This window comes from Mercenaria mercenaria, chromosome 17 (genome assembly GCF_021730395.1).
Source record: "Mercenaria mercenaria strain notata chromosome 17, MADL_Memer_1, whole genome shotgun sequence".
NCBI lineage: Eukaryota > Metazoa > Mollusca > Bivalvia > Venerida > Veneridae > Mercenaria > Mercenaria mercenaria.
Window position 1 is genome coordinate 8,981,587 of NC_069377.1, and position 26,410 is coordinate 9,007,996.

At 35.3% G+C, this 26,410-nt stretch overlaps 2 protein-coding genes across 6 annotated transcripts in view; one reads left to right on the forward strand and one right to left on the reverse strand.

The window, feature by feature from the left end:
* Positions 1-24,515, reverse strand: LOC123537327 (nuclear transcription factor Y subunit alpha-like). Of its 4 annotated transcripts, none has more exons than XM_053528964.1 (10): positions 24,418-24,515; positions 22,117-22,408; positions 20,587-20,712; positions 16,098-16,160; positions 10,619-10,711; positions 9,591-9,750; positions 9,243-9,325; positions 8,621-8,803; positions 8,003-8,131; positions 1-7,193 (listed from the first exon to the last, which is right to left on the reverse strand). In XM_053528964.1, the coding sequence occupies exons 1-10, from the start codon at positions 24,462-24,464 to the stop codon at positions 7,035-7,037; spliced, it is 1,335 nt and encodes a 444-aa protein (XP_053384939.1). In that variant the 5' UTR covers positions 24,465-24,515; the 3' UTR covers positions 1-7,034. The 4 variants fall into 4 exon arrangements, with proteins under 4 accessions (XP_053384939.1, XP_053384938.1, XP_053384940.1 ...); XM_053528963.1 differs by having other exon boundaries at positions 8,621-8,806; positions 24,418-24,514; XM_053528965.1 differs by lacking the exon at positions 16,098-16,160 and having other exon boundaries at positions 8,621-8,806; positions 24,418-24,511.
* Positions 22,165-26,410, forward strand: part of LOC123537328 (secretion-regulating guanine nucleotide exchange factor-like) — a 17,898-nt gene continuing 13,652 nt past the window's right edge. The window contains exons 1-2 of one of the 2 annotated variants that reach the window (XM_045321009.2): positions 22,165-22,305; positions 24,668-24,904. In XM_045321009.2, coding sequence (XP_045176944.2) covers positions 24,887-24,904 — 18 coding nt within the window. In that variant the 5' untranslated portion in view covers positions 22,165-22,305; positions 24,668-24,886. Of the gene's footprint in view, positions 22,306-24,667; positions 24,905-25,310; positions 25,533-26,410 lie in introns of those variants that run through there. The other variant, XM_045321010.2, reaches the window with a different exon arrangement.

The window sequence follows — 26,410 nt, forward strand, 5'->3', positions numbered from 1 at the left end:
TGATTTACGTAAAATGTATCTTTATTAATAAATTAGAAAAAAACATGTACAATATAACAACATGATTATTTTCATCAATAAATAAACAAGACATGATCCACATACAATAATAAGTGAAAATCTTGTACAAAATTATGTGACATATTTTAATAATATATCATCATTCCAAATTAGCAAAATGTTAAAAATAACCACTTTTCTGATGCCCCATCTTCTAATAAATAAACACCTCAAAATTGTAACAACCACATTCATAATCCATGACTATGATGAACCGAGTTATCCATGATATTGATTGAATATGGGGCAAAATTGTCAATGAAAATCTCGTCTATTCAGAAATTCAACGTCTTAAAACCACAGTAAATTTTGCGACAAAAGTGTCTAATTTACAGTATTTTGATTTTGGTTCTTTTATCAAAAAACAACATTTCCCAATTTTTAAATAAAATTGTGAAAATTCTGCTTGTGACAAGTTTCATGTTAATCCAGTAGGCAAAATTCATGAGCTGACCTTCATCATTTCATGGCCCACTTTGACAAATATTTGTTATATCTATTTGCAACAATTTGTTTACCACAATTATTTTTAATCGAGGAAATCTCTTGTTGCTTAGAATTACTAACTATTTCTCTCTTTTTTTCTCCTATTCAGTGAAATATTACGATGATATGTTTGGCCTTAGTTTTTCTTTTGTTTCTGCTTGGTATAGAGTCTCACAAAAACATTTTATGTCATACGACAACTTTTCCTGCTTTTGATGGTGGAGGAACACCCCTGGTGACCCTCCAGGCATTATCTGATCATGTTGGGCACCGGGGTTGATCCGTGGACCTTTCATTAGCCAGCTGCATGGCTTCCTCACATGAAGAATTCTACAAATCAAAAACGGTTTCAAACCAACATCAGTGACCTTAACCACTTTGCCAGAAAGGCCCTTCCCTCCTTAATAAAACTCACACTTTAAATACCTCTAATAATGTAAAACTTTTTTACTGGTAAAACAGAATCATTAACAACTATATAAGAGAACATTTGTTTGTTTCAGTGTAAGATCAAACTATCTTTCACCCAAGTGAATACCAGATGAAATTCTTTCATGAACAGTGTAGACAATAATTTAAACTTATATACCAGTAATCTGGTGTTCACAATGGAAAGACACTTGGTTAGATCTATATGTAAAACAAACAACTTCCCTTTTTATTTCATGTGTTTCGATGGTTTTAACCAAATATCATATATTTGATATTTTTCACTCGTATTTAATATATTCAAAATATGTTTCACACTATTATTTCAATAATTCCCTGAAAAAACATGTGACTAAATACACCAGTGATATATCAGTCTATGTTAAACATGAAACAATTAGCAAAGCTTAAAAATGATAGCAAATGTTAAAAAATGGTAATGACCCCTTTTATAAGCTTTTTAATACACTGTGAAACAATTAATTTCATGTGTATAAGATTTAAGTTCATTGGGATTCAATTTTGTGGACTGACCCAACTGCGAAAACCACAAAAATTAGTCACCCACAAATATTTATAATTTCACAGTAACATACCGATACACATCAGTCCTGTAGGTGTTTTATGTCTACTTCAAATGAGACTGTGCAAGTTCACAGAAGAAAACATGTTCGGAAAAATAATTCTTGACACAGGATATGAGTTTGTAAATTTCATCTTTTGAAGAACTTTTTTTTTGTTTTCAATGAAATTAACCATAATTTTGAGTTTTGATGGAACCACAATATCTGCGAAAATTAGTGTCCCACGATAATTAATGATTTCATAGCATTATATTCACTCAGCCAGTGAAAATTTCTGGATTGAAACTATATTAACAGACAATTAATTTTCACAGCTACTTATGGACAGCTGTATTTTTTACACAATTTCTGAGACAGAAATTTTTAATATTCTTATACTTTCATTTCTTATTTCAAATTAAGGCAAGACAACAGTAAAATCTGATACTTAAATCATTAAATACAGCCTAAGAAACTTAATTCTTGCGTGCCGGATTTTCCTGTGTTTTTGAAGAATCATGATTTGAAGAATACCGTTTGCAAGAAAAAATATAGAAATATCCAGCTCTTGGGTAAACTGTCTTTGTGGTTACTCAAAAGAGCCTAGTTACTGCCTAAACAGTTACCCTCAAGCTGGATATTCTCATCTACACTTACAACCAGTGAAAGATTCTTGTAGTATTCCCTATGATGATTTAACCTTTAGCATGCTAGATAAATTGTCGTCTGCTGGAACTGTCGTCTGCTAAAATTGTAAAGTTCATTCAATTTGCTCCCAAATTGAAAGAAATATTGTCAGAGTAGCAAACAGCTTGGAACCTGATCAGACGCCGATTTAATCGGCGTCTGATCTGGTTCCAAGCTGTTTGCAAAGGCTGTTAAATTCGCCTGCAGCAGGCTAAGGGTTAAAGTAACAAAATACATTCTTAACAAATTCCGATAAAACTTTTTTTCTAAGTTTACAATAAAAGATCGCTTTTCACTTTTCATTAACGAGAAAAAAAAACGTAATAAAAAAGAAACATTAACAATCTATTCTAAAACAAATGGAATTAACAGAATGAAACAGAACATGAATCAACTAAAATAAAAGGGAAATTAAAAACATGTCCGTAAGATTTAAAACTAAACTGAACATTATTAAAACTAAAACATTTGTTTTTATAGCATTTTAAAAACTACAGGGTCATGATGGCCCTAAATTGCTCCCCTTAGTTTCACAGCTCAATCATGTATCATGGCGGCCATGTTTTTTTCACAAATTAGCTTGATTTTTAACAAATTTTGGTAGAGTGTGAAAATAAAATTTGAGAAAGGTGCATCACAGAATGCTTCTGACCAACTTCAGTGACCATCTTTAAAGCTGCTGATGTGAAGTCATGTAAAGATCTTACTGTTTTTAGCTTTCAAGCTGAACCTTTTGATTACATTTACACATTTGGCAGCAATGTGGCAAACTAATTGCAACAAACATCAGCTACATAGACTGAGAATTTCAGGTTTGAATACTAATTAACAGTAGGTTCTGGATGCTTCTATTAAATCCTGAAAACCTCCATGAAGCAGTTTACAAGATATCATTTGAAAGTTTGGGGTGCTTTTTGTTTTTACTATTTTTATCTCTGGGTGTCATTAAGGTAAAAGTATCTGAACAAACACGAGAAAGGTCATTCATCGGATGTTACAGACCAAGTCTGTTGAGATCCATTAAGTTTATACAGAGACGAAATTAATTTTTTTCCCAATTTTTAGCTCTAGCGGCTCATATATGCAGTCAAGTAGTTGAACTGAGTTGGGAGGTTCATGCCAGGTTGTTACAGACATTCAGTAGTTTAAGAGAGGAAGATACTTAAGTAAAAATAATATTGACAACAACAGTTAATGATGGCCATAGGATGCTGACAATAACTCACAAGAGCGCTTGTAAGTGCTCAAGTGAGATTCAAAAAGTAACTTTTGGCCCATGGTCAAAACCAGTCTCTGGGGACTTTTCCCTGTATGTCAAAACTGATTTCATTAAAGAAGAAAAATAGAAAACCATTTTACAATGTACTATAACAGCATTTTTTTTAAATATAAAATTTCAGGACATGCAGAGAATATTATTACATCAAGTTTTCATCTTGTAAGTTTTATTCGTTTGGTTTCCATGGTTACAAAAGTAAACGATCAATCTACTTTGTATTTTTGAAACTGACCGATTAAAAAAACAACTTTTAACAATAATATTAAGGACACAGTATTTTGCAGCATTTATCAATGTCATGAAAAAGCAAGTGAAAATCTACAAAGTTTAAAGGGGTATGCCACATGATAAGTGTCATTGTTTATTCTCTCTAAATTTGGAAAATGCTTTTTTAGTTCGTAATTATAAAATATAGAGAAGAAATATAATATTCCATGCATCTGATAATAGAATTCATCTATAAATACACTCTTTTATAGTCAGTGAATTTGTAGAAAGCTCTCAATACTGTTAGCTGGGCAACAGAAATCTAATTTAACCTTTAGCCTGCTGGCGGCAAGTAGTTTTGCCTTTGCAACCAGTGCAGACCAAGATCAGCCTGCATTTCCATGCAGGCTAATGTGTGGTCTGCACTGTTTGCTATTCAGCCAGTAAATTTTCTGTGAACAGCCCTTAGAATGATAAATGGTACTGCCCAAATTGAATGATAGACGAGTCCATTTTAGAAATCTGGCAGGGTAAAGGTTTAACTAGAAGGAATTTAGCTGTACATACTAACATGCACATAAAAGTATCACCTTAATAATATATGGTTAAAATCAGTTGCTGTATGTTTCAAATTATTGAAATTTTAATGACTTTCTTAAGACATGCCCCTTTAAACAATTTGTTTGCATTGAGATCATTTCCCACACAGCTTTACACATAAGGAGTTATGCAATGACAAAATACACCCAATGCCAATTAAGATTCTAAATGAACAAATTATATCAGCTGAAAAAATCCAGATGCACTTTTTAAAATATTCTCATTTTAAATGCTGTATCTCCAACTGTGGTCATATCTTCCAAACCCAGCTTTGTGTTATTAGGATACAGTAACTGTGACTAAGTCTCCAGTCTGCTTCAAGTTAAGAATTGAGATATGGTCCAAAGTAAAGAAGCTGACTGTACCAGTCCCTAAACACCAGCATCTGATTGGCTGATTCAGACCTTGACCTTGTAATCAACCAATGGTAAGTCTGCATTCTGAGACTGGTCTACAAAATTAGTTTAACAACTTGAGAACCTGCATTTGTTTGGTTGTTCTGAATCCCAAGCAACCGTATACTGTAACTGTTTAGAAGTCATTTTAATTATGTTACAGATTGGTGTCTTGTGAAGTTGGAAAGTTGCGGACTCAAGTGGTAGGATTATCAAACTTTTGTGTTTAATTTGGAAATTTTTTCAACCATGGGGTGCTTTTTGTCATAACATAATACGAACATTTTATATATAAAAAAATCACATATATTGCACCAAGAAATGCACTTCCCGTGCTCCTCAACATTGCTGCGAGCGTCCTTACAGTCAACATGCTCACAGAATGTTTAATAAATATAAACAAGAGGACCATGATGGTCCTGAATCGCTCACCTCTTCCCACATGCCCCAGTTTTGAGTATGACGTCATTATTTGACACAGTGACCTAGTTTTTGAGCTCATGTGACCCAGTTTTGAACTTGACCTAGATATTATCAAGATAAAAATTCTGACCAATTTTCATGAAGATCCATTGAAAAATATGGTCTCTACAGAGGTCACAAGGTTTTTCTATTATTTGACCTATTGACCTAGTTTTCGAAGGTACGTGATCCTGTTTTGAACTTTACCTAGATATCATCAAGGTGAACATTCTCACTAATTTTCATGAAGATCTCATGAAAAATATGGCCTCTAGAGAGGTCACAAGGTTTTTCTATTTTTATACCTACTGGCCTGGTTTTTGACTGCACGTGACCCAGTTTCGAAACTGACTTAGATATCATCAAGGTGAACATTCAGATCAATTTTCATGAAGATCCATTGAAAAATATGGCCTCTAGAGAGGTCAAAAGATTTTAATAATTTTAGACCTACTGACCTAGTTTTTGATTGCAGTTGACCCAGTTTCAAACTTGACCTAGATATCATCAAGATGAACATTCAGACCAACTTTCATACAGATTCCATGAAAAGTATGGCCTCTAGAGAGGTCACAAGGTTTTTTATTATTTGACCTACTGACCTAGTCTTTTAAGGCACATGACCCAGTTTCAAACTTGACCTAGATATCATCAAGGTGAACATTCTGACCAATTTTAATGGAGATCCATTCATAAGTATGGCCTCTAGAGAGGTCACAAAGTTTTTCTATTTTTAGACCTGCTGACCTAGTTTTTGTCCGCACATGACTCTGTTTTGAACTTGACCTAGATATCATCAAGATGAACATTCAGACCAACTTTCATACAGATTCCATGAAAAGTATGGCCTCTAGAGAGGTCACAAGGTTTTTTTATTATTTGACCTACTGACCTAGTTTTTTAAGGCACGTGACCCAGTTTCAAACTTGACCTAGATATCATCAAGGTGAACATTCTGACCAATTTTAATGGAGATCCATTCACAAGTATGGCCTCTAGAGAGGTCACAAGGTTTTTCTATTTCTAGACCTGCTGACCTAGTTTTTGTCCGCACATGACCCTGTTTCTAACTTGATGTAGATATCATCAAGATGAACATTCAGACCAGTTTTCATACAGATCCCATGAAAAATATGGCCTTTAGAGAGGTCACAAGGTTTTTCTATTATTTGACCTACTGACCTAGTTTTTGAAGGCAGGTGATCCACTTTTGTACTTGACCTAGATATCATCAAGATGAACATTCAGACCAATTTTCATACAGATCCCAAGAAAAATATGGCCTCTAGAGAGGTCACAAGGTTTTTCTATTATTTGACCTACTGACCTAGTTTTTGAAGGCACGTGACCCACTTTCGAACTTGACCTAGATATCATCAAGGTGAACATTCTGACCAATTTTCATGAAGATCTCATGAAATATATGGCCTCTTGAGAGGTCACAAGGTTTTTCTATTTTTAGACCTACTGACCTAGTTTTTGACTGCACGTGACCCAGTTTCGAACTGGACCTAGATATCATCAAGATGAACATTCAGACCAACTTTCATACAGATCCCATTAAAAATATGGCTTTTAGAGAGATCACAAAGTTTTTCTATTTTCAGACCTACTGACCTAGTTTTTGAAGGCACATGACCCAGTTTCGAACTTGACCTAGATATCATCAAGATGAACATTCTGACCAACTTTCATAAAGATCCAATGAAAAATGTGACCTCTAGAGTGGTCACAAGCAAAAGTTTATGGACGCATGCACGGACGGACGAGGGACACCGCGCGATCACAAAAGCTCACCTTGTCACTTTGTGACAGGTGAGCTAAAAATCAACATAAAATAAAATATAAACATTAAAAACAGAGAATTTATCCTTTGCTTGGCGTTATATGCCGTAAATCTGAATTTGTGTAGTGAGAATTCGCTGGCGCTATATGTGATGGTGTGCTGTGATTTGCCAATGGCATATTGTTTAAATGACTGCCGTTAATTGCTTGTGACATCAGTCTGGAAACTTCACTGTCTTCCTGTAATAATAAGAAAAAGTATGTGTCAAGATTTCAATGTAAGATAGTGCAAAATATCTGGTTTTTGATGCAACAAAATATTTTAGATAGTAACTCCCTATTTTGAGACATTATTTTTTTGTCAACAAACTTTTCAAATCCCACCCGCTTTCAAACCCTATACTTATTCTCTATTTTTTCAGCCATAAAACGTTTCAAGTGAGAAAGTTTGATAAGGATCAATAAAGCGATTCAGGAGAAGAAGTTGTTTACATGTATGTCTATTTTTAAGCTCTAGTGGTCCCAAAAAGGTACACTTCTTTCACCTTTAAAGGGTATTGTTAATTTATACAGTAGAGAAAATAAACCTACTGGAGAAAAAGTTTGCCTATTTTACATTTATCTATTAAACTAATAATAAGTAATAGGGTATCAGGTGATTCTGAAGCAACATATGATCATGTCACAAGTGAGAAAGAGACTTTCATCTGCAACATGTATACTGTAAAATCATTTAATTTCATGGGCAGGAAATTTCGTGGCTTTGGTCAAAACGCCAATTTCGTGGGGATATGAATTTGTGGATTTCAACTTTTGAACATAAAATGAATAGGAACTTTCTTGTTCACTGGGATTAAATTTCGTTGATTGACTCAACCACAAAAATTAGTCCCCCACGAACATTAGTGATTTCACAGTATTTTAACAGATAAGGCCTGTGTACACATGATTTCGTCTTTTCATTATTCTCAAACAATCAGTGAAGAGCTTCATAATCTAAAATGTTTTTTTTATCTAGCATGCCAAATTGATGTAAAGTAAGTACATACTTCTGATTCCTGTTTGATACTGACATCTCCCTCCCCCTCATACGGTTCATTCTTTATTGAGTGAAATCTGCCTCCCTCTCCTCTCACTCTGTTCATAGCATGTATATGCCGGGATTCATGTAAATATTTCTGAAACAACAAATCAACAAATAATTTAGTACATGTTTTGTCATCATACTATATCATATAAATATAATAAGACACCGAAGTGTAATGTAACCACACAATCAAAGCAGGTTTAGTTTAACAATTTTATTATAAGACCAATATCATGTATCATATAAAGATTATACGGTTCATACCGAACAAGTAAGACAAAATTCAGGGACTTTTCAAGTAAATTTTCCCCTTTTTTCAATGAATACTATCAAAGTCAAGGACTTTTAAAGGTCCCTGCAAAATAATTAGCTATCTACTGCACAAAACAAAACTGACAAAAAACAAAAGTAACTTCACTGTCCTTTATATATATGGGTTTCTTTTTATACTGAAAAAATTTCAACATTAAAATAACTGATTTTTTGGCATTTAAGATTTAAACCACACTGTAAATAATTACAAAATTTATGCTGCAGTGACAAATATCTCGGAGGCCATGCCCCTTAAAACAATTCTTACTTTTCTTATCCTTGGTATTTTTCCTGAAGCTTCAAGTTTTGCCCTTGCCTGTCGTCGCTTCAGTATTCTGTGATATTGTTTTGCGTTAACATATAAAGGTTCTTCTTCTGATGACTCCTGGGAACCAGTTTGTGCCCGCTGGACTCCGGCTAGATTTAAATTGTTTATGTTACCTCCCACAACCTGCTATGACAAAGGGAAAAGGACAATTTCTTGAGTAATGTATTAATAACTGTGATGTACAAACAGTTTTAGTCTTCTTTGTTTAAAAGGAAAGGAATTGGGTTGTTAGAAAAATAATTTTTTCATTCAACAAAATAGTCTCATTAAGTTTTGAATTATCAAAACAGTGTGCATTAATTTTATCTATACGAGGCCATTTTTGAAAACAGTTTCAGTAATATCACAAAGTTCAGTCTTTTTTGTCTTCGATTCCTTTCCACAACTTAAAAGTTCATCGTAAGAAAATGGTGACTATTCATATATAAATGAATGGCGTGTAACAAATCGGTTGTCAGATTTTTACAGAAAATAATTAAGTCATGTTTGCAGACCCATTGAATGTAGTTCAGGTTCTCGCTAAAAGGATGATGTTAAGTTAGGAATACATCTATGTGAATACCATTAATGGTCCTCCAGGTACTTGGATAAACTGTGGTGCTGCCTGCTGTGGCTGGCTCTGGTCTGTAGTTACCATTCCGCTTGCTGAAATTAAACCATAATAGTAGAAGTTACCTAAAACAAGACATTTGATTTTGAGAAAAGTTTATTGCAGTCCTTTAATGGGAGTTTTCATAAGATTCAGTTATGTTTGTGCATGTTTGATAAGTTTTTTAAAATGCTTCTCAAGCTCTATGTGTAAAAGCATTGTTCTATGAAGCAATGCAAGGGGAATAACTCATACAAACAATACAACACATAATTTTTTTTAGCTCCCATGAATACAGCCCCTTTTTTAATAAATTCTTACCCTGTACTTGATTCTGTTGAGATTGTTGTTGCTGTTGTTGTTGTTGTTGCTGCTGTTGTTGACCGTTATTTTCTGTTGTTGGCTGCATTTGTTGTGTGACCTGTTGCGCTGCTTGTGGTTGCTGATATAGCACTGTCTGTCCATCTGGCATCTGTACGACCTATGATAATAACAAGGTAGTTCATTTGAAAACTAACAAGATTTTTAAGAGTAAATTAGTAACTCAGAGGAGTATGATGGAACTTGTGTACCTTTTGCCCGAATGAGAAATTCTAGTGTCCAATGTGTTTTAAGATTTGTTTTCACAAAATTTCATCAAATATATTTTATCCACTCATATGCACTTTTTTCAATGCCATTGAGAAGAGGTTTGCACCTCTTTATTTAGGGAAAAAACAGCTTTAATAGTCCTTGGGAAAAGGAAAACAAGCTTTTGTAGTAAGCTGCATGATTCAGAAGCGATTTCCAGAGGGAAGATAAATGTTAAGAGTTTCAACTATAGAAAGAAAAAGGCCTTGAATATGCTTTACCTATTTACCTGACGTGACATTTTAGTCTTTTTATTTAAACAAAAACTTGAAATTTGTAGCATCTGCTTATTATAAGCAGAAAACTTTTACATTTCTTCATTGCCACATTTCAGTTTACAGGTCACTGTGACCTTGACCTTTGACCTATTTACACCTAAAACATTAGGGATCCTTCTCAAGTGGTGATTTAAACTACAGCTATTACACTTTCTGAGTCTGGAAACAGCAAATGTTGACGAATGGACAAACAGGTAGACAGACAAAGCCATTCCATAATACATCCCGTTATTTTCAAAAAGGGCACATAAAAAGGGAGTCAGTTACCATGTAAAATTTAATTAAAAGTTGTATCTATTAAGTATACTTCCTGACTTAAGACTTGGTAAACTGAAAATGTTGGTGCACAAATGACCAACGCCATAACACAAGACCCCCCCCCCCCCCCCCCCCACCCACACAACACACAAAAAAAAAGGCTTATAATGGAAAGTAGAATACCTGTGTGAGCTGACTGACAAATGGTGCGAGATTCTGTGGGTTAATGATCTGGGGTTGATTCAGGAGCTGTCCCTGGGGCTGTTGTATTATAATCTGTAAAAGTAGACTATATAAATGTACATTTTGCACATCTTATATTTACACAGCAGAAAGTCAACAATTGTACCTTCAAATCAAAAAGTATTCACACAGAGTAAGAAAAATCCGCCTTTATAAGAGTGAGGTCATATCTCAGGGATTCTTCAGATGTATGAACATGAATGCCTTATCCCTACATTAAGTTGAGTAACAACTCCTAATAACAAACAACAGTACAGTCTATATTAATAACCCTTAGTCTGCTGGCGGCAAGTGATTCTGCCTTTGTGACCAGTGCAGACCAAGATCCATGCAGGCTGATCATGGTCTACACTGTTCGCCATACAGCCAGTAAGCACCCCTTTAAACAGTTAATGGTGCTGTCCAAATTGAAAGATGGACCAGTCCATTTTAGAAATTTAGCAATTTAGCAGGCTAAGGGTTAATAAGGACATTTGTGGAGCTCACACCTCTCTTTTGGAGATATTTTCTAACCCATTTGACAAAATATGAGTACATTAAGCTCCCCTGCAATAAACTCAGTGGTAACCACACTAAAGAGAATACATTGTGAGCCGCGCCATGAGAAAACCAACATGGATCCAGACCAGCGCGGATGCGCAGTCTGGTCAGGATCCATGCTGTTCGCTAACAGTTTCTCTAATTGCAATAGGCTTTGAAAGCGAACAGCATGGATCCAGACCAGACTGCGCGGATGCACAGGCTGGTCTGGATCCATGCTGGTTGCAAACCCATTATGTTGGTTTTCACATGGCGCGGCTCAAATGTGCAATAAACTCAGTGGTAACCACTCTAGAGAGAATACATTGTATACAATTAAGAATGAACAATGGCATATTCTAATTAACAAAAAACAAACAAACAAAAAACAACAACAAAAAAAACCCCTAAATTAAACAAGGAAGTGAGCAGGTTAGGCTAGAAGAAATAAACTGTTAGATTACTAGTATAATAATAGTACAATCAATGCAGAATATTATTCCCCTCCCACCCACTGTTTTTATGCTTCAATTAATCTTTTTTAAGACTTTCAACAAATATCTTTATTATTTTAAACCAAATTACAAATTAGCCGTGCCATGAGAAAACCAACATAGTGTGTTTGCGACCAGCATGGATCCAGTCCAGCATGCGCATCCTAGTGTTATTTCTAGAGCTCAAAAAGGGCAGGGTGCTGTCTAAAAGGGACAGGGTGCTGCCAAAAAGGGGCATAGTGCCGTTTTAAACTGGAAAGTTACTGCAGCAGTAGTTACATTTCTAGATGTTTATAGTTATGTATTCATTACACTTATGATTATTGTACACATACTTTTAAATCACAGAATAAAGTGGTAAAAGATATGTTCCCAAAACCAGTAACAGAGTTTACAAAGGGTTTAACATTACTTTATATTTTTTGTCAAACCATTCATTGAAGCTTTTTTCTCAAAAAATGTTACCAAGGATGTCAACTTATTCATATGGATAATTATGATATAGTGGAGGGTTTTTATATGTTATATGTGTCAAATAAGCTTGAAGCCAAGATCATGTTACAACATAATAAAAAGGTCCATTTCAGGTCACATTGTAAACTAACATGTATCAAAATTTATGTCATATTAATTAGGTCTTTCATCAATATTTCATTAACAGAAAAGTGCTATAAAAGTTTGTAAAAAATGTATCCAAAATGTACTATCCGGATACTGCTACACTTTCGGAATGACATGTGAAAGTGGTTTTTGTTCAGTTTACTTGACTCACTAAGGTAAACCAGAGATAATTCCTCAAATTATGATGATACTTATCATAAAAAATAACAGTGATATGCAGCTTTTTTGAAGGAATAATTGAAAATTTGCATCTTGTTGTTGTTGTTTGCATACGACATCAAGTGTAATTAGAATCATGAATGGATATCCTTAAGGTTTAGGAGTAAATCACCAAAACACAGAAATATTTTATAAATGAATAACATCGTTACCAATATTTTACTTAACCATTACATGTTCTGCCGTACTGTCCCGTACCGAAAATATTCTAAAAAATGTCCCCCTTTGAAAATGAATGCCATTTGTAAAGAAATAAAAATAAACAATTGCTGAAAACTGAGTTCCACTTAATTATGTGAAATTTCAACACTCGCATGTGATTGCAAATGAATCAAAACTAACATGTGTAACAGTTCTTTAAAAATGGTGAATTTTTGAAGGCGTTTGACTGCCCGGAAGTGGGTCCCATTTTGGCAGTCTTTTTTTCGGAATTCAATGTTTATATTAGTATACTGACACTTGTTTTGTTGTTTTTGTAATGATAGCGTGTATATTACTTATATTACTCTACAAAACAAGTGTCAGTATACTGATATAAGCATTGAGTTCCGATAAAAGAACTGTTTAAACAGGCCCCACTTCCAGACAGTCAAGCGCTTTTAAAAACTCACCATTTTCAAGGAACTGTTACACATGTTTGTTTTGATGCATTTGTAATAGCGTGCGAGTGTTGAAATTTCACATAACTAGGTGGAACACAGTTTTCAGCGATTGTTTATTTTTATTTCTTTACAAATGGCATTCATTTTCAAAGGGGGACAACTTTTTTAGAATATTTTCAGTACGGGACAGTACGACAGAACATGTAATGGTCAGGTAAAATATTGGTAACGATGTTGTTCGTTTATAAAATATTTCTGTGTTTTGGTGATATACTCCTAAACCTTAACTTATTTTTCTTTCGAAATTCATTGAAATTTGTGGATTTACTAGTAAAAATGAAGGTAGGATTAGACTGCAAAGATATATTCTTATCATACTAAACAATGGTTTAATTTAAAGCTTGCATGAAGAAATTTTACAGGGCGCTTTTCACGTGCTCGGTTATCAGCTGGCCGCTTACGGATAATTTATTAATTGGCGCTTTTTTGACAGTACACATAATCAATACTTTCTCAATTAATCACAACACCTCATTGATTCTCGTTACCTGTGTGCACTCGCCGTGAGGTAATCTGCTGATCAAAAAATCAGCGAGGCATGTCTACAGGATAAAGGGCGGGATTTAGCAGAAGATCAAAGGCAGGAGGGCACATTATAAGGGCAGCGTGGTGGCAATTAAAAGGGGCAGGGCGGGGCGCCCCGCTGCTTCGCTCTAGAAATAACACTACATCCGTGCAGTCTGGTCAGGATCCATGCTGGAGCTAACAGTTTCTTTAATTGCAATAGGCTTTGAAAGCCAACAGCATGGATCCTGATCAGACTGCGCAGGCTGGTCAGGATCCATGCTGGTCGCAAACGCAATATGTTGGTTTTCTTATGACGCGGCTCAATTATATTTAACTTTTATTACTTACTGCACTTTTTTTTTAATTAGTTCATCATTTTTGTGCCTTTTTTTTTTTTAAATAAGCAATACAATCAATTACAGAAATAAGAAATGTAATCATCCCTTCCTATCACTTTTAAAGAAAAAAATTGAATGGTAATCTAGCAATTAATATATAATAGCCTTTGTCTAGATATTTTCTTTTCTTTCTTTTTTTTCTAAATATTTCAACAATCTGTATCATTGTTACCCTAAGGAGATATTACGATAGTTGGAAGAGATTTTTTTTTTTTGTTTTAAGTGGATAAGTTTAAAACAATGAGTCGATATTCATGACTTACCATGTGAAACATATATGACATTTGAAAGGTCAGTTGAATTGTTACAACCTAACTGTGGGCAGAAAACACCAAAAACAATAGTTGGGGATATTAATAAAGGAAACTCTTGAATGTATTGGTCATATTATGACCAATCAGCACACAGCAATTAATGAAGTCACTGATTTTGAAGGTCTCAGTCAAATAAATAGTGCTGACATTGTACAAAGCAAGGTCACCAATTTTCATACTACTTGGGGCATACGCTTTGCGAGTTTTTGATGTAAAGAATCACAGCTGGACAGAAGATGTCCACACTTATGAAAAATCAAGCAATGCAGTTAGTGAACTTTTTTTTTTTGTATAATACATATAATGTGGAATACGTAGTGATGGTTAATTACTCAATTACTATTTCAGGACCAAACAATATTTCAACCACACCATGGGAAAACCAACATACTGCGTATGCGACCAGCATGGATTCAGATCAGCCTGCGCATCCGCGCAGTCTGATCAGGGTCCATGCTGTTCGCTAATGGTTTCTCTAATTGCATTTAGGCCTTGAAAGCGAACAGCATGGATCCTGACCAGACTGCGCAGATTGGTCTGGATCCATGCTGGTCACAAACGCAGTATGCTGGTTTTCTCATGGTGTGGCTCAATTATCACTCAAGGGTGGTGTGCAGAATAAAAATTTTAATACCTGTCGATACTAGAATAGCAGAGCGTGAGTACTCAGTAAATAACTTGACTAATGGCAGCCTGACCAAAATACAGAAAGACATACACAACCTAGAAAGGTGCCCATAGTAGGCATACGTCTTGAATGTCCAGTTTGTAATATGAAGGCACAGAATTGTGTGTCCTGTGTCATGTAATGGTGGTCATTCTTACCACTTAAACTAGTTGACCTCTAAGTATGACTGTGACCTTCAAGCTTGAGGTCAAGAGTTTTATATGTAACACCCTGTCCTTTTCAGGTGAATAATTTTTCAAGTTTTTTTTCACCTATTCATTCATGCATACAAATTAATACAGACACAGTCTAGTTAAGGTAAATGTTTGGGCCAAGTTATTTCAAAATCCAAAATATGAAGCATTAAAGTGATAGACTAAACAAGGTAAAATATCTAAAGTCTTTGGCATTCCTAAGTGTGAGCCTTGTGGTAGAGCGTCCGCTTCGAGTGAGGGAGGTCGTGGGTTTGATCCCTGGCCCCATCATACCAAAGACGTGAAAAATGGTAACGGAAGCTCCATTGCTTGGCGCTCAGTATTAAAAGGGAAATTGAGAGTGATTAATATACGTTGAATCTGGTTCACAATCGACCTAAAATGAATTAGTGTAAACAAAGTGTGACCATAACCTTTTGGCTAGGTGTCTAGTGACACATAGACTTGTATTAATAAAGGTTGTCATTTGTGCTAAATTAATTTCAAAATCTGGTAATGCAAGACAAAGTCCTCAACCAGATATTAGTTTTTTAGACGTAAAAACCTACAATGTAAATACACAGAACACAAGCACAGAGGTAAAACTATATGCCTTAGACACCATTTTAATGGATTACTGAAGAGTATAAAATCACGTTACTATCTTCTACAAAGCAAGACAAAAACTGTAGCGCATACTAAATATAACATGACTGGATTATGACCAAAAGTCTTAACAAAAACAAGCAAAGTAAACGAAAGTTTAAATCTCTACTCTACAAAGCGAGGTACAACACCGATACTACTTTGTGCACTAGGTATACCTGCTGCGGTTGACCAAACGTCTGTAACGTAGGAGTTGTAACAGGAGACGTCACATACTGTAACTGTATATCACAACAAAATCACATATGAGTCATGCCATGGGAAAACCAACATAGTGGCTTTGCGACCAGCATGGATCCAGACCAGCCTGCGCATCCGCGCAGCCTGGTCAGGATCCATGCTGTTCGCTAACCGTTTCTCTAATTGCAATAGGCTTTGAAAGCGAACAGCATTGGTCCTGACCAGACTGCGCGGACGCGCAGGCTGGTCTGGATCCATGCTGGTCGCAAAGCCACTATGTTGGTTTTCTCAAGAGGCGGCTCATATCATAGCTCTACTGGTTAATCACTACCAATTTAACTCTTAGCCTGCTAAATTTTTATAATGGACTGGTCCATCATTCAATATGGGCAGTACCACTTGTTTATTAAGGGAGTGTTCACTGAAAATTTACTGACTAAATAGCCAACAGTGCAGACCATCAGTGCAGGCTGATCTTGGTCTGCACTGGTCGCAAAGGCAGAATTACTTGCCACTAAAGAGTAAACTTACTTTTCCAGAAAATGGATACTTTTAATTAATTAACCCTTACCCTGCTAAATATCTAAAATGGACTGGTCCATCATTCAATTTGGGCCATACCACTTATTATTCAAAGGGGTGTTCACTAAAAAATTACTGACTGAATAGCAAACAGTGCAGACCATGATCAGACTGCACGGATGTGCAGGCTGATCTTGGTCTGCACTGGTCGCAAAGGCAGAATCACTTGCCGCCAGCAGGCTAAGGGTTAATAAGAAAAATCCTTGGATTTCAGATAAAAGTGAGAACAGCTTGTTGTATTGTTAATGACAGCACTTTGGTTGTAACAGACGCAAAAAAAATTAATAAAAGATAAAAACATGTTGCTACCTGATCAATGATATCAAAGGAATCTAAGTTTCAATTGAAATGATGTTAAAGGTTTTTTAATTAAAATGTTTTCACTTTTAGCAGTATATACTTAATTTATCTTGGTTCTTGGACATCTTTTGCGATGTAATATAATATATGATTATGAAAACTGTCAGATACAAGAGCTCCGCCAAGCAGGGCAATATAGACCCGAAGGGTACATCAGAGGACGGGAGCAAATTTTAAAGAACTTGACTGTTAAAGTCCAAAGGACAGGAACAACAAAGGGAAGAAATTCCAAAAAAAATCTAAGTCTGCAAAAAAATAAAGTCCACAAAACAATCCTAACCAGGTACAGGTATGTCAAAATACACCTAGAAATTGGAGGTACCATCCATGCTGTACCACAGAAAAGTGGTCTCGGGTTTTTCCCTACGGCCAATAATAAAAACGTTTTAAAATAAGCTATTTATAGTAAAATAAATGAGAAGTAATTCAATAAAAATTTATTGTAAGTGAACAAAAAAGGGATCTGCCAAATAAAAACAAGAGCACCGCAATGCAAAGCAATATACACAGAGCAAAGTCATATATGACCTTTGACCCCTAAATGTGACCTTGACCTTGAAGCGAGTCATCAGAAATATGCACTCTGCATTTTGTCTCGGTGTGGTAAACTTTTGTGCCAAGTTTCTTTGAAATCCTTCAAGCAGTTCAAAAGTTACAGAGCGGACATGAAACAAACTGATATGACCTTTGACCCCTAAGTGTGACCTTGACCTTGAAGCGAATCATCCGAAACATGCGCTCTGCACGTCGTCTCAGTATGGTGAACTTTTGTGCCAAGTTTCTTTGAAATTCTTCAAGCAGTTCAAGAGTTACAGAGCAGACACGAAACAAACTGATATGACCTTTGACCCCTAAGTGTGACCTTGATCTTGAAGTGAATCATCCGAAACATGCGCTCTGCATGTTGTCTTGGTGTGGTGAACTTTTGTGCCAAGTTTCTTTGAAATCCTTCAAGCAGTTCAAGAGTTACAGGGCGGACACTTAACAAACTGATATGAAATTTGATCCCTAAGTGTGACCTTGACCTTGACGTGAGACATTCAAAACATGTGCTCTGCATGTAGTCTCGATGTGGTCAACATTTGTGTCAAGTTTCTATGAAATCCTTGAAAGGGTTCAAGAGTTAGAGTGGACACGAATTTGATAACAGACGGACGGACAGACGGACACCGGGGGTATAACATAATACGTCCCTTAATAATGCCATTTTCTACACAGGTTACATCCAAAAGACTTTTTATTTAATGCTTATAATGCTGGAAATGATTGATTCTGCATTTGCGACCAATGTATTGTAGATCATGATCAGCCTGCAAATCTGTGTAGTCTGATCATGATCTGCAATGTTTGCTATTGAGTCAGTATCTTTGTGGTAAACACTCATTTTAACAGTTAATGGTACTGTCAAAACTGAAAGGCAGACAAGTTCATAATAGAAATTTAGCAGGGTAAGGGTTAATCAAAAGAGAAGACCAAAAATATATTGTATGCTTCTACAGTACAGTTTCTAACCCTTGAAGCACAAGGATTTTCTTGTAACAAGCGGGCCAAGATGGCCCTAGGTCGCTCACCTGAGAAACACACCATAACAGTGTAAACATGTTTGACCTAGGGATTTCATGGAAACAAATATTCTGGTCAATTTTCATTAGAATTGGACCAAAAATGTGGTCTCTTGAGTTTAAACAAGTATTTTATTTGATATGACCTAGTAAACCTAGTTTTTGATGCCAGATGACCCATATTCAAATTTGACTTAAATTTCATCAAGGCAATCATTCTGACCAAATTTTATGAAGATCAATTGAAAAATACAGCTTCTATCGCATACACAGGGTTTTTCTTTGAGTTGACCTAGTGACCTACTTTTTGACCACAGGTGACCCATATTCAAACTTGACCTAGATTTCATCAAGGCAATCACACTGACCAAATTTCATGAAGATCAACTGAAAAATACAGCCTCTATCGCATACACAAGGTTTTACTTTGATTTGACCTAGTGACCTAAATTTTGACCCCAGATGACCCATTATCTAATTTGACCTAGATTTCATCAATGCAATCATTCTGACCAAATTTCATGAAGATCAATTGAAAAATACAGCCTCTATCACATACACAAGGTTTTTCTTTGATTTGACCTAGTGACCTAGTTTTTGACCCCAGATGACCCATATTCCAACCTGCCCTAGATTTTATCAAGGCAATCATTCTGACCAAAATTGATGAAGATCAATTGCAAAATACAGCCTCTATTGCATACACAAGGTTTTTCCTTGATTTGACCTAGTTTTTTTTTATCCCAGATGACCCATGTTCAAATTCGGCCTAGATTTCATCAAGATTATCATTTTGACAAAATTTCATCAGTGAAAAATACAGCCTCTATCGCATACACAAGGTTTTTTCTTTGATTTGACCTAGTGACCAAGTTTTTGATCCCAGATGACCCAATTTCGAACTCAGCTTAGATTTCATCAAGGTAATCATTCTAACCAAAATTCATGAAGATCAACTGAAAAATACAGCCTCTATGGCATACACAATGTTTTACCTTGATTTGACCTAGTGACCTAGTTTTTGATCCCAGATGACCCATTTTCAAATTCGGCCTAGAATTCATCAAGGTTATCATTCTGACCAAATTTCATGAAGATCAGTAGAAAAATACAGCCTCTATCGCATACACAAGCTAAATGTTGATGGACGACAGACGACAGACTTCGAGTGATCAGAAAAACTCACCTGAGCAATGAGAATGCTAACAATTTGATAAAAAAAAAAAGTCAATATAAAGCAAAAAACTAACTTCCTGCAAAACATTTTTGTCAAGTATCATGCTTAAAGTTGCTTAGGTAAAAAACTAACAAATTTTCCTTGGGATCATGCCCCCTAGATCTGTATCTTTAGGGGTTCTGGGATATTTGCTTGCTGCTGTGGCTATAAATTTAATGTAATACACCAATGAGTTATCATATATCACTTGATTATCTCAAAAAATGACTGAATTCATTTTAAATCTACTCTCCAAGACTTAAGCCTGATAAGGTGAAATTTTGCAACATGTTTATTTCCACCAAGTTTGGCATAATTATGATAAATATATGACACTGAAAAAAAAGTGACAGAAAATAAATGTTAAACATTGGTAAAAGGCAAAAAGAATGTAAATTTTCTCCATTGTTTCAGAAGTGGTACAATGGACTACTGTTAATAACTTCCTTTCGCCGGATAGTTTTGTTAATTTATTCGGATATTTTCATATCATATGTGAGTTTGTTCACCTTACCGGAATTTTATAGATTTATCAGAGAAGAAAAAATCATCTTAAAAGTCCTATTAAATTTAAGCATGATCTTCAGTTCTTGATAAACTAAGTTTCTGAAGTTGGAATTCAACATTTATCTGCTCACATACACCTCTGAACAAGTTATGTTTAGAGTTAGTTATACAGACGGCAAATATTTAAGCCTTGCACCAATGAGAAGACAGCAAGAAAACTATGATTAAGCAGTTACCAACCTGTTGGAACTGTTGTCCATTCGGCATGCTCATTGCAGACTGGTTCTGTGGCATCTGTACAATAATCTGCTGACCAGTCGGTGTCTGCAGTACAGGCATCTGGTTCTGACCGTTCAACTGTACAATCTAACAGAACAAATGATACAAATATTACTTCCATCTGCAACTAATTTAGTTTATACTAATTTAGCTTAGCGCGATTGTAATGAAAGTTACAAGCTTATTCTAACCACGCCTTAGTCTGCTTTCTGGAAAAACCAGTACTGGTGTCATACAAGAAGGCCTGGTCAACTGGTCGCCATCCCAGTGCGGGTTGAACCCATAACCAACTGGTAGAGCAGCCAACACATTAACCATCAGATCATCGCTCCCCTTGAATCTACCATCTACCATTAGCACAACGTAACAAAAAAAATTTAAAAAATTAGCTTATCTAAAATGTGTCCATACTCACTTTTTCTGTTAAAATTCACATTGTATTAACTACTGACATTTAGTGAAAAATCACTTAATATTAATATGATTTTGGTCAAATTGATTAAAAACTTTATCCTGTCTCTTCCTGGTTTGAGTAGCCAACAGAAGCCAGAGATTTTTATATTTACCGGCACATCTTATTCACCTGTGTTAGGAAAATACTTCAGTGGCAAAAATGTCAACATTCAATGTATCAAGGCCATATGGCCATAGTGAGGTTATGGCCATGATATAACAGGTAAGGTGAATGGAATTTCTGAGCACTGCTATTAAAAGTTCTGGTTCAATACCTAGCTATGGCTAAAACACTGTTCAAAGCTAAATATTACTGGTCAGCATTTGCCACTCCCTGCACCCCCAAAAAAACAAGCGTAATAAATTCTGAATAATACAGATTACTGCATTTATTGTTTTTAAATACAAAATCTTTCTTAAATACTTTAAACAAAAACAAAAACAAACAAACAATACCCATTAACAAACACAAAAGATGGAAAACAAGATAACATTTCAACTTTTTTTCTTCTCCTTACAAACCTTTCTTTTAGATGGTCTATAAAACATACTGGTACAAAATAATGTGTAACAGTGAAATGAAAGTCTTTCAGAAGATGTTTTATGAAAATAGTTGATTCAAATCCATTTTCTGTCAACATCTGACGCTTTAATAAGCAAAAAACTGGAAATTTTGCAATACTGTTAAAAATACTTTCATAAACGTGGAAGTGATCAATATTTTGTAACTTATGAACATTAATTTCCTTGTGGTTAAAATACTTGAATGACGTAAAGTTCACATGATTGTTGGGCCATTTCACTGTCTTTTGTGTTTTTTTAATTTAGGAAGTATGCATTGATTTTAGCACTGTGTTCAAGATCCTTTTTTAATGATTTTACCACTTTGTGTCTTACAAAGGTTATTTTACTAATACAGGTCTATAATAAACTAACAGGTAGTTCATAAAATCTGATCATCTCATGGTGATTACAAAAGGGAAGTAACTTCCTGATACCATTACTATAAATACCAGTTGCCTTTCTTTGCTTTCATACCTGAGGCTGTTGTCCTGCTTGTACACCTGGGAACTGAGTGGCCCCGGCTTGTAGGAATTGCATTGGCAGTCCTTGCATCACAAAAGGTTGTGCAACCTGCTGGAAAGCCTGCTGACTGGCATCAAGAGTTACAGCCCCTTGTTGGGCTTGAAACTGTTCCATAGTGTGAATAGATCTCTGACTTCTATAGTATGTGTATTGATTATTAGTTACACTGTGTTCAGCTAGTGAAATCAACTGTTTGTTATGTCTAAGAAGTGTTGTGAATATCAAACTTGGAAATGGTGCTAATCTGAAATAAGAAAAAAAAAATACTTTAAAAAAAAAATACTTTGTTTTACAACATACTTTAAATAAATTGGAAATGAAGTGTCTTTTAAGGTGTATGCTAGACTTCCTGTATATGAGATGGGAGAAATTTTTCCCAATAATAGAATTTCTTCAAACTTTGGTTATTGAAGGACAATCATCTAAGAAACAAAAATATGCAATAAAAGTCATAGGTCACCGGTACTGAAAAAGAGTTATCTGCCCTTGGAAACGACATTTTTGGTAATTCTAGTGTATGCCTTTAAGTAAAGATCAAAAACATGTCTTGTGTAAACATTATGCAACACTATTAAATAGTTTATATTATTTATACTATGTGTGCTATTGAAAGGCAATCAATTCTAAGTTTCTTATCCCTGCCACTTCACTCTTTTTTTTAGCTGCTCACTGAATGTCACTAATTAGGCTCAAATGATGGTTGGTAAAAAAAAAAGAAAAAAATATTCTAGAAATTATAATTCCTAATAACATAAACATAATTTCATGTGAAGAGCAACTTCTTAAATTTTCACCAACTACAAATATGTGGAATAAAAATTATTTTGCATTGAAACAAGGCAATCTCTTCTGACATCTGCTAAGAAATATACATGTACATACAATACTGTTATCTTAGCCTTAGATTCAAATTTATATAAGTGCCTACTAATTTTCTAGAAAATGCTTGATTCTTACCAAAGCATCAGCTTATTCATTTAACTGAACAAAGTCCGAATCTTTATTCTTCAGTCTCAGAAGCTATGAACACCCATTAATGGACCATTTTGATATTGAGTATAAAAAACAACTTTTTGACACAAAGCAGTTGGCTTATATGATCAGGAGAAGGGCTATATCAGTTGGGATAGGACCTATATGGCTACTGTTTCCTATTTCTATCAGGGAGTCAAAACAGTTCTGATGGATAACATCTGATGGTACTAAACCGTCACATATGCTGAACAAGGAAATGGGGTCAACCATTTGACAATATATGCTAAAATATGTAATTTATACAGAAAGTTAACAAACATTTTGCCATTTATTTATGTTTGCATCTGCTGAAATATTTGTTAGCTGAAATATTTGTCATATTATTTACCTGTACTGTAGGAAATAGATTACCAGAAATATTTGAACACATAATTTATCAACTGGTGTCAGTATTACTGTAGGTATCAATTTGCACTATTTAAATGAAATAAAAATACAAGTCAAAGAGAACAGTGTTATGTTTGCATAGTGTATGTATACCCTCATGTAACAGTCTTGAACTGAGCATCATTAGTGATAATGGGTGTGTTTTTTTTTATGTTTCCGTATGCCTGTTACTCAACTTTGATTATCAAAGAACTGTTTGGAACAATGAGGAATAAAAAAATATTGTAATACTGGGAATCACCTTCATACACTTAACTTCCTTCATACACTAAATTTAGTAGTCAGTGTGAGATTAAGTTCCTTTTTAAAAGGAAGTGATAGCATGTTTATAAATGAAGAAACAAAATTACATTAGCTGGGAAGGGTTATGAACCGATGTGATGTGGTGAAATACAATGTATTTTAATCACTTTAACAAGCTATGCTAGGCAGATAGTAGCAAACTTTCAGGCCGATACCTTAGTATGTCTCATAAGTAAATAAAAGCATTTAAATTAATCAATATCAAAATCCCCATTTCGGGCCTCATTTTAAGATAATTTCACAATAATCGGGATTTACTTGTCAATCTTCATGTCGTTAAGGGTATTAATAAATTAAAAGGTTCTGAACAATTTTCTCGTGTAATATAGTAGACTACACATTTATACCTGGTCACAGAAAACGTTAGACCTAAATAACAGCACTAAAAGAAAGAAACATAAATTTGATGCGGAACAATGATCATTTGATCTTTTCTTACAACTTCACGGTCTTTTACAAATATCACAATAATATTAACGGTTTAAAACATAAAAGAGAGTAAAATAAGTGATAATTGGACTTACATACAACCAAAATAAAGCCGATTCTGTTTGATTGGCTATGAAAATCAACATAAAATGTACGGCGAATCATGTCCAAATGTAGTCCACTGAATCGTCGCCATTGGTGCGGAGTCATTAAAGATTTTATAGGTCGGGAATACAATTTAATTGAGAATAACTCTTTTAAAAAAGAATTTTGATCTTTTAAATCAAATCACCTTGCAATTATTATTGTTTTATTTTACGGATTAATAACAAAAATACATTTATTTCAGCAATTGGCTCAGATTTTTAAGAAGACACAGTTATATCGTACCAAAAATTGATAGACGGAATAGCCAAAACCACAGTGTACGTCGATCATTTCTCCAATCAATAATGGTGAGGCGGGTCACGTGACGAGACTAATTTCCTATCAAATAACATGAAATTGTGTACATTGCCTACAGACTTATCACGGAAAAAGTGGGCTGGACAAATTAGAACGCCAAAGAATGACCTTTTGGTCATGGGTATGTGAGTTTAAGTCTCGATTTCTGCGGGAGGGACGTGCTACTGGTTCACTAATTGGTCCTTAATTGGCATACTTTTTGTCAGTACATTCTGTCGTTGATCAAAAGATCACACAGTGTCTGCCCGGATCTGCGGGCTAATCTGATTGGCTGACTTGCGAGTCGGGATCTCGTGGGTATTTTGCTGGAAAAATCGATGAATGGTTATGGCTATATTTAGTAACAATCAGTGTGTACATAGTACATGCATGTATAATGTCTCTAGCGTTCGCGCTTTGACAGCACAGACAGTCGTATATATTTGCTATATATTTACCGATTCCTTTGGCATACAGGGAGGCTGCAACGACTGTCACGGTTCGGGGCTGATGTGGGTTTGATTTCCAGTATTGTTTTGTCGTTCTTCACGAGTGTTGAATGATGGCTTGCCTCCCAATAGTCAAAACCGGGTCCGAAGTGATATTTTTATGAGTTTTGACTAAATATGCTAGTGTACATAAAACTATACAAAGTGTCCTGTAATAATCGAACAAGAGGGCCATGATGGCCCTATATCGCTCACCTGAGTTTTTAGTTGCTTGCTTGAACATTTAAAAGTTACCACTAAATATACACAGACATGAGACAGGTAAGTACTGTGTATGTGTGTGTTGAGGTGGGGGGCAGGGGTTGAGGTCCGGGTGAGGGTACAAAAATTCACATGTTGATAATAAAATTTGATGGAAAATAAAAGAACTAAAAAAAAAAAATTGGTGTGGGTGGGGCGGGGGGGGGGGGGGGGGGGCATGATCAGGGTGGTAGGTGTGATTTGGTGGAGGAGCGAGGTGGGGGGAGGATACAACTTTGCATGTTGATAAATATTCATGGAAGATTTAATGTTTAAAAAAAAAAGAGAAAAAAATGTGGGCTGGGGAGGGGGAGGGGTGTGTGATCAGTCGGTGTGGGTGACTGGCTATGGGTTCACAACTTCACATGTTGATAATAAATCTTTCCTATATAAGTCAATGTAAAACAAGGGACCCCTCGGGGTGGCATATATTGACCCTAGGGTCATGGTGTGAACAGTCTTGGTAGAGAACCACTATTCCTGATCCTCCTCTACGGCAATCAAGATCAGCCAGAATCCATAACCAACAGTACAACCAAATCTCCTGTAGCAAATCTGCCTACCAACACAGCTTCTTCCCAGCCATTGTTGTCCTTTGGAACCGCCTGCCTCAGTGTGGCGTAAATCAGTCTATGCTAGAGGGCTTTAAGACTGTTCTAGGAAGTATCAACACATTCTAATTAAATGCCAGTCTTAATTTTATCAGTTTTTTAAACTGTGTACATAGAGAGACTTTTAGTCTTTTATATGTGAATAGTTGTCCCTTGTGGCATGTACAGTATTTTAATCAAATCGCATGTATACTCTTCTAGAGTGAGGCGATTATTGAAGATGATGATCATGAGCATGCAACATACTAAATATCTAAGCTCTGGGCCTTATGGTTTTAGATAAGAATT

What these genes read in the sequence shown, in the direction of transcription:
- LOC123537327 (XM_053528963.1), bottom strand. Translation starts at nt 24,464, where the DNA reads ATGTTGATTTTCATAGCCAATCAAACAGAATCGGCTTTATTTTGGTT. An exon ending in TACCTGGAGGACCATTAATG is followed by an intron (nt 8,807 to 9,242) that starts GTATTCACATAG and finishes CCTTTGTCATAG; the next exon opens with CAGGTTGTGGGAGGTAACAT. An exon ending in GTATCAAACAGGAATCAGAA is followed by an intron (nt 7,194 to 8,002) that starts GTATGTACTTAC and finishes TTATTATTACAG; the next exon opens with GAAGACAGTGAAGTTTCCAG.